The sequence below is a fragment of the Charadrius vociferus genome, unplaced genomic scaffold (assembly GCF_000708025.1).
Source record: "Charadrius vociferus isolate BGI_N301 unplaced genomic scaffold, ASM70802v2 scaffold43, whole genome shotgun sequence".
Taxonomy (NCBI): Eukaryota; Metazoa; Chordata; class Aves; order Charadriiformes; family Charadriidae; genus Charadrius; species Charadrius vociferus.
The window spans coordinates 3,080,525-3,089,858 of NW_009648043.1; the positions used below are offsets into that span (position 1 = coordinate 3,080,525).

The window sequence follows — 9,334 nt, forward strand, 5'->3', positions numbered from 1 at the left end:
AGCTGCTGATCCACGCTTTGGGGGCGGGCAGCCCCAGCCACCACAAAGAGAAGTGTCAGAAGAGGGTTACAGCTGGAGGTGAAGGAGAAATCTCATCTCCTACTTGCTTTTTTTTTTCTTCCTTTCTTTATAAACCTCCATTCTGCCTCACCTGCCAGCACAGAGAAGGGGAACCTAGAATACACTGCCTGTGCCTTTCATAGCAAAGTCCAACCTTTCCTGCTGCACTCACTTGGTTCTAGCAGAAACTCAAACAAAAGTGTTTCCCAAAGTTATAATCCTCCCCATTGCTTGTTAGTTTTTGACGGCAAGGCCCACGAAATCTCCTGGTGTAAATGCTATCACGTCAGCTGCCAGCATCCTAAATCCTGAAGTATGCTTGAATAGGACCGATGGCAGCTGGAGTATCTACTGGTACCCCACAGACACCACACTGAGCGCTGTGCCTGACCCTGTGGTGTGCTGGTGCCAAATATCTCAACTTCATCCTTCTCCCAGACCCTGTAAGAGAGCTTTAGAGGTGGTCTCACTTCCCATTCCTAGCTGCTAGGCATCAAGGATATAACAGTTCTCCAAGTCACAACAATCAAGCCCATTAGCTTGGACTTGAGAAAGGTCTTCACACACCCAGAGTGGGGGGAGCCACACCAAATGGGGTGACTTCCAGGAAAAACTGAGAAACATACAGATCTCAGGTAAAGTTGCAGAGAAAGTAAAAGCAGACCTGGTCCTCAACGCAAGGAGGACATATTACCTTGTCTGTGGTCATCACGTACAGATTTTCTTGGGTGTGGTCAAGAACCAGGTCATTCTTTATGGGTTTGTTCAGTTCAATAGTAAGAGAGCTGTACTCAGTTGCAGCAGATGACAGGAACACCTATGTCATGGAAGGAAGAAAGGTGGTTAATGTTGCTTTTTTCTCCCCAAGTATCATTATATCTGGCTACTGCCATAAAAGACAATAAAAAATGTTTCTATAAATACATTAACAACAAAAGGAGGGCTAAGGAGAATCTTCATTCTTTATTGGATGCGGGTGGAAACATAGTGACAAAGGATGAGGAAAAGGCTGAGGTACTTAATGTCACCTTTTCCCCAGTCTTAAATAGTAAGACCAGTTGCTCTCCAGGTACCCAGCCCCCTGAGCTGCAAGAGAGGGACAGGGAGCAGAATGAACCCCCACAACCCAAGGGGAAATGGTTAGTGACCTGCTACACCACTGAGACACGCACAAGTCTATCGGGCCAGAAGGGATCCACCCCAAGGTACTGAGGGAGCTGGTGGAATTGCTCACCAAGCCACTTTCCATCATTTATCAGCAGTCCTGGCTAACTGGGGAGGTCCCAGTTGACTGGAGGTTACCAAATGTGACGTCCATCTACAAGAAGGGCCGGAAGCAGGATCCAGGGAGCTACAGGCCTGTCATTCTGACCTCGGTGCCAGGGAAAGTTACGGAGCAGATCATCTTAAATGCCACCACACAGCACATACAGGACAACCAAGAGATCAGGCCCAGTCAGCATGTTTTTATGAAAGGCACATTCTGCTTGACTAACCTGATCTCCTATGACAAGGTGACCCACTTGGTGGATGAGGAAAAGTCTGTGGATGTTGCCTACCTAGACTTTAGTAAAGCCTTTGATACCGTTTCCCACAGCAGGGTTTTGGTAGACAGCTGGCTGACTATGAGCCAGCAGTATGCCCAGGTAGCCAAAGAGGTCAACAGCAGCCTGGCTTGTATCAGAAATAGTGTGGCCAGCAGGACTAGGGAAGTGGTTGTGGTACCATACTTGGCACTGGTGAGGCTGCACCTTGAGTACTGTGTCCAGTTTTGAGTCCCTCACTACAAGAAAGACTTTGAGGTGCTGGAGTGAGTCCAAAGAAAAGCAACAAAGCTGTTGAACAGTCTTGAGCACAAGTCCTATGAGGAGCCTCTGAGGGAACTGGGGCTGTTCAGTCTGGAGAAAAGGAGGCTGAGGGGAGACCTCAAGTTCACAAATTCAAATTAGGGAAAACATTTCAATTTGAAGTATATGGCATCAAAAGCAGCAAGCAAAGCACAAAATTCATGAAAAGAAATTGCTCACTGCTCACAATAGCTAATATTTGTGTCTTTTTTTTGTGTGTGTGTCTAAATACCGACTTATTTTAGCGGTGTAAAATTAACATTCTTAACTCAGAGACTTTGCACGTGAACATGTTCAAATTTGTCAACTTCCCTTATTTTAACCAACAGTTTCAGCTTCAAATTTCGAACCACGTAGTGGCACATGGCCATCACTCCCCTTCAAGCAAAAGAAGGTGTTTGGCATTTTAGTCTTGACATTTTACCAGAAACATGTGAATCCTCGAGTCCCCCACCACACAGTCAGAATTTAGCAGAGCTCGAGCTTGGGCTTTGTATTGCCATCTCTATTCACTGAATGGCCAGAATGATTACAAAATGAAAAGTTGCTCTTAAACTAGTATGGGCTTGAATAGAGATAAGGCTACAGCAGCTGTTAGATTACCTAAGGCTGTTTATACAGGGCTCTCAGTAGGTATCTAATCCTTTGGGAAAAGTGTCATTCAGGCGATGCTAATTCAATCTGTGTATCAGATTGCTGAGGTACATCAGAAATAATGTGAGTTTTCTTTGAAAATAAAAATACCAAGCTCCAAGAGAACTTGCTCCTGGTATGCGATCTTATAAACCCCATTTACTTTTAGAGTAGAAGTCTGCTATCACTACAGTTCGCGACCTTTTAAACACTTTCCAGTCTTTTAAGTCCAGTTTGTTACCTTAAGAATTTTGCCGTCTGATGTTCCCAGAAAAGCCACGGTATGCCCATTCTCCACTGCCACAGTGACGGCCGTGAGATTCATCCCTTCTTTTTGCAGTACTGGCTTCTCTATAACACCATTCTTACTTCCCAAAAGGTATGGCAAGTGTTCAGAGCCACAGGGGAAATTTTTGCTTGCATTCTAATAAGGAATAGCAATACAGAGAGACGTTAAACATTCAGATCACTAATTCCTAGCTAAGAATGAGGCGCAACCCTATTACCAGACAGCATAATACCCCTCAGACAGAGAAGAGTAGAAAGAGAGAAATGGATTGTCGGCCCATTTTCCCCCAGCCAACAGGCAGCAATCAGAAAGCAGCCTGCTAATTGCAAACTGCTTCAATGCTTTCACATTCCAGGAGACCTGGGGAGAGAAAATTTTTTGTTTCTATTTCATTAGAGCAGCACAGTTTAAAAAGTAACCAGTTTGTTTAATTAAAATGAACATGTCATATAGATTAGGTTGACCAATTTTGTGTTGAAGACTGTTTTTATAATGTTGTTTTGTTTCTTAATTTGCTGCTATCCATACAAAAGCAACCCAATGGCAATCATCTCGTGAACTTCAACACATTCCCTCTTCACTACGCTTTAATCCTGAGCTGCAGGGAGTGCCACCAGAAGGAAGTTCATTCACACCTCGCCTTTTCTGCTATATTTGGTAACAAGGCTGTCTTTCTGATCTGAAAACCACACCTCCTTTTTTCTGGAAGCCTGGGCTGCTCTACTTGTCACATTCAGGATTTCTATGTTTGATGCTCACCTCAGATGCAGGGACTGCAGTGAGTAACATTGGTGTTTGGAAGCAAAATGTGTTCTTTTGGCTTCTTATCAGTGCTAGCGACCTACTGTGTGGGAGAGGGCTGTACTTTCATGAGATGAAGGATTCTGGGTCAATACTACCATAAGGTATTCCCATGCCCTGTCTCTTCAGCTGTTCACTCCTACCCCTGGACTGTAGCACACCACTTATCAAGCTGTGTTCAAACAGCTGCTTATGCAAGTGTGTAACTTGCTCAGGTTGGGGAATTAAGACATTCTTGTAAAAGCTGGCTGAGTTATTTTTAAGATTTTTAAGACCCAGTTTAGGGTTGGCCACAGTAACGAATGTCATGCACAAGTAGGGCTTGGGAATAGGTTGAGTGGTGTGGGCAAAAGCATCATAAAATCAACAGAGCTGCTGAAAACTGCCTTGCAGAGGCATAAATTCATAAATTGAAGACCAGTATCTGGAGGAAAGAAAATGAAAATGCCCACCATACTATGGAAGTATTTTAAGCCAGAGCAAAATATGACCACCACCCGAATACAAGAAACACGGGTATTTCCAGTTATCTGAAAACTCAAATCCAAGGGAGAAACAACACTCAACTCCAGATATCACCTACAAGATTCTTAATACCATTTCAAAACATTATAAATATGTTGGCTGAGACCAGAATTGCCTATAGTGATCATCCAGAAGCGGATTATGGACGTAACAAATCACTGCATTTGACCCAGTAATTTCCATACCAGAAGAAAACCTTTAAAAGAAATGCATTTATGAAACTAATATTAATCTTTCAGGAGACATCACATCTTTTTTTCAAAGACTCAAAATTATGACTATCTTGCTGCCTCTTGCTTGACCTGTTCCCCCAGCCACATTCCATTTCTATAGTGAAACCAGCTATTGAGTTTTCAGTCATCTGATCTCACTATAGGTTAGCTCAAAGCCACCCCAAAACATGCAGTTGTATATTTTCCACTAATTATAACACAGATTCTAAAACTGATACTGATATTACCAGTCCATGTGATGCACACGGGTTTTCTGCTGCAAAAAGTTTGTAAAATGAGCTGGTATTCTTTTTAGTGTAGCAATCGTTCCGGTTTTTTTCCATCTTTTCATTGATGTGCCGCAAGGAAAACACACACATGGCAGACTTTAGAGAGCCGTTATCTTTGTTTACTTTGCTGAAGAGTGCAAGAAGAACTTTGTCATCTGAGAGAGCATCCGTAGTTTGTTTCTGCTGAGCCATGCTCTCAGCCAGCTCTTCTCCTGGGGTGGTGACATAAGCAGAATGACAGTGGTCATAGGCACCATCATCATCTTTGCAACCCAAGTCCATTTCAAAGTAGGAATAATAATGGGCATCATCTTTGCACAGACGCGCAATCAGTGTGCGGTTATTGACAGGCTGTTTCTCTTGCTGATTAAAAATAAAATAAACATATTTTGTATCCTCAAAGACTGCCACAAATTGTTGTGTGCTTGACGAATGATAAGCTGACTTAACAGCTGCCGAGTCTGTATACATTTCAAAAATGTCTTTCCCATCCCTTTCGTAGAGCTGCCGAGTGCTGATTATTATCCCATTATCATTTGGTCCATTCCCTTTCCCAACAAACAGCACTCGGTCGTTGTTCAAGGAAGTGATCAATCCCACAGTTGATACATTCTCATCGTTGCTTGCTACAAAAGACTTTTCTCCGCTACTGTCTACGTAATACTTCTCGTTGCTAATGTCTTCTAGATCTTTGATGGCACAGATTCCCTTAAAAAGGCTTCCACACACCACAATTGTTTTATCCGCCTTGTTCAGCAACAATAATTTGTTATAATTGTCAGTCAGTACTGCCTCTTTACATTGATTTTCATCAATAGGAGGTGTGCACTTCTTGTTGTCCTTTCTTGGACCTGTTTCTACAGACTTCATTACTTCCAGGTTTTCTGTAAGCTGATACAGAGCATTTACCACTCCCAAATAGATTATCCCAGTGTCATTATCCACTGTTAGATGATTTAGCTCTGTAGCACTCTGAAAAAATTTCAGTTCCTCATTTCTGGATAAGGTGATGCAAAAACAGCTCAAAATGCTCAGTGTCCACATCCATAAAGCCATTTCTATGTAATACCTAAAAAGGGAAAGAAACAACGTGAAACATATTGAAAAAGAAAACTTACACAAAATTCAGCAATCTGAAGGGTTTTTTTTATTTCATGATTTCAGACACAAATACATTTATACTTATGCATGTGTAGACATCATTAAGATTATGGAAAACCTCAAATCCTGTTAACTGCCTAGCAATTTAATATGTTGGGGAAGGATTAAACAAGGTCATATGTCTAAATGATTATCATATAACCAATTAGATAATCAATTCCTTTGCTAAAGCACAATGAGAACAACAGACAATTTGAAATAAAATAGAGTGCCAAAAAAGTGGTATTGCTTCCCTAGACAGCTTCATACAGTGTGAATTATTTATTGCTGAGATTTCAAAAATAAGCTGGAGGATCCCAGTGTTTCAGGTGGCTCCTCCTTAATAGAAGGGGAGAATTTACATAAAAGTGTTTGAGACATTTGGTGTTGCAGGACTTTGGCCAGAAAGAAAAAAATCCTTCCGTTGACTACAAGTAAGTCTGGATCTGGCTGCTGATGCTCTTCGAGAAGGTGTTACACTAATCTTTCACCAATGTAAAGCTGGAAGACAGTAGAGCCCTTTATACACTACATTGCCTTCACCTACTGCTATGCATTACAGTCCAACACTTCAACTCACTTGAGCACTGCAATTTAATAGTTTCAAATCTGCCTTAAGAACATCACTTAGAGTTTTATGGGATCAAGATTCTGTTACTGGTTTGGAGCTTTTTCCAGAATTTTTACTTCCCAAGCAGACCACCTGGCTGTTTGGAATTAGACAAAGACCTTCCGAAACTTGTAACAAGGTGTCTAATTTTAACCCGAAGAGTTAAATGAGAAGGCAAGTCCTAACTGGCTTCCTAAGCACAAAACATTCTGTCAATGTTTTCTGCCAGTGTTTAGTTCTGCGAGCAGAAAACTGAAGGTGGCATGCTTGGACACACCGATGTTAAGGGGAAAATATAAATACTGCTTGGAGGAAGTACTGAAAAACAAATATGATCCACAGTATTTTCATTTTCAAAGTTAGCCATGTGACTCCATAGTCTGATGAGGAAAGAAGCCGTAAACTTAGAGGGAATCTGAAGATAAATCTGAAAATACTTAGAACTGTGAAGAAAAAGAAAAAAAAAACCCAACCAAAAAACCAGAGAAGCGAAACATTTAACAAAGTAATCTAACAGGCAAAAGCCTTGTAGGAGGAAGAAAATAGCATTGAATGCCAAAATGAGGAACTGAAAAAAGAAAAGAAAAATATTAAAAATAGTAATAAAGGAACCATGCTCCTGTGTCAGCTATAACTTCTGTTTTGGCAGCAGCAATAGATTCTGGTGGGATGTTAAAGTGAATTGCCTGAATCATCATTTATTCTGGATAACTAAGGTTAAATGTCAACAACCATGCTGCAAAAGTTCAAGCAGGGAGGGAAGGACTCTTGTTGTGAGCACAAGCCATCTGCCAGCTCCCGAACCACCCTGGCATTGCCAGCAATGCAGAAAGAGAACTCCTGCCCTCCAGCATTGACTGCATTTTGCTCCTCTACGGAGCAAACGTGCGTGTAACGGTGAGAATAGCTTTTCTAAAAGCAAAGTGAGTCTAACTTCTAAAAGACCAAAAACCTAGTAAATATAACTTAGGATAATAACGAAGACAAAATAAAATAGTAACTTCAATCTTGTTTTGCTAAAGCTCTTATCATGTACCAAACTGAGTAGCTAACTGTAAAATGAGGTCAAAGAAGAGACAGTACATTACTGACAGCACAAGCCTGACTTCTAATGATAGGCTGACCTCATATGACAGCGACCAAGAAAAGGCTAAGAATTATAACCTGTTCTTCAGACACACGGACTTCAGCACATGCCTTGCAATGTAATGAAGTGCTGGACCTCTCTATAACAACCTTAGACCTGCTCTAAGGAACCCAGAATAATTCTGATATTATTTGTTAGAAACTCCTCTTTTCTTCCTGCTCCCAGGGACCTCAATTTTCCAAACAAGCTTTGATCCCAGCTTACATCTCCGTGGCTAAATGATATGTCATAATGCATGTCATCTAGTTTCAAATATTTTCTCTTACAGTTATCTGCAATGAAATAAAAAAAAAAAGCTTGACATACTACTGGAATGTTGTTCCATAAAAGTTTTATCATTCTACTATCTATCGCACAAGGATCAAACACTGAAGAATTCAGATTCATTTGTTCCTGATTTTCCCACAAGGTAATTATTGTCAGATTGTTATCATCTCTGCTCTCAGTCAAAAAAGCGCCATAAATAGCTCTACTTATAAAATATGACTCAAATGAATGGAAAGTAATTTATTGTACCTTAATTTCTGTACTCGGTTCTCCTTCATGTCCATTTATTTCTGTTCATTAGAAAACCATTTTGTCCTTTTGTGGCACCGAGCTTAATGATACAGAGGCTGCACTTGCAGTACACCTCCCTTCATCCCACAGACCGAACAAAGAATCACAGAATCACAGAATGGTCAGGGTTGGAAGGGACCTCTGGAGATCATCTAGTCCAACCACCCTGACAGAGCAGGGTCACCTACAGCAGGTTGCACAGAAGGGCATCCAGGCGGGTTTTGAATGTCTCCAGAGTGGGAGACTCCACAACCTCCCTGGGCAGCCTGTACCAGTGCTCTGCCACCCTCAAAGTAAAGAAGTTCCTCCTCATGTTAAGATGAAACTTCCTATATTCAAGTTCGTGCCTGTTACCTCTTGTGCTACCACTGAAAAAAGACTGTTCCCATCCCCCTGGCACCCTCCATTTAAGTGTTTATAAGTATTGATAAGATCCCCCCTCAGTCTTTTCTTCAGACTAAAAAGACCCAAGTCCCTCAGACTTTCCTCATAAGAGAGATGTTCTAATCCCCTAATCATCTTCATCGCCCTTTGCTGGACCCTCTCCAGCAGTTCCCTGTCCTTCTTGAACCGGGGAGCCCAGAACTGGACACAATACTCCAGATGTGGCCTCACCAGGACAAAGTAGAGGGGAAGGATGACCTCCCTCGACCTGCTGGCCACACTTTTCTTGATGCATCCCAGGATGCCATTGGCCTTCTTGGCCACCAGGGCACATTGCTGTCTCATGGTCATCCTGCTGTCCACCAGGACTCCCAGGTCCCCCTCCACAGAGCTGCTCTCCAGCAGGTCAGCCCCCAACCTGTACTGGTGCATGGGGTTATTCCTCCCCAGATGCAGTACCCTACACTTGCCCTTGTTGAATTTCATAAGGTTTCTCTCTGCCCAAGTCTCCAGCCTGTCCAGGTCACGCTGTATGACGGTGCGGCTTCCGGCGTGTCAGCCACTCCTCCTGGTTTTGTGTCATCAAAGACAGAAGAAGACAGAAGAGCCTTGCTAGCTCATGCCAGAGCCAGAATTTAAGGAAAAGTACATTTCGCACCACTTAATCACACTCTTACAGGAGTAATTCATCTCTCTGTACAAAAATGGGTACTGCCTCCTCCTTACTACTTGCTGCCTTGTTTACTTATCAAGTTTTTGACTTAAATTATTCAGATCTACATGAATTCTCCATTAATTCTGTATTGGTTGGTGGGTTTTTTTAGGTTTTTTTTTTTTT

General features: G+C 42.1%; 1 protein-coding gene across 1 annotated transcript in view; it reads right to left on the bottom strand.

Annotated features, from left to right (window-relative positions):
- The window catches only part of PLXNB2 (plexin B2), a 79,264-nt gene extending 73,551 nt beyond the window's left edge, over window positions 1-5,713 (bottom strand). Inside the window, exons 1-3 of the mRNA XM_009883654.1 lie at window positions 4,616-5,713; window positions 2,782-2,964; window positions 755-877 (exon numbers count right to left, since the gene is read on the bottom strand). Of these exons, the coding sequence (XP_009881956.1) occupies window positions 755-877; window positions 2,782-2,964; window positions 4,616-5,713 (1,404 nt within the window). The remainder of the gene's footprint in view (window positions 1-754; window positions 878-2,781; window positions 2,965-4,615) is intronic.
- Between the last annotated feature and the right edge of the window lie 3,621 nt (window positions 5,714-9,334).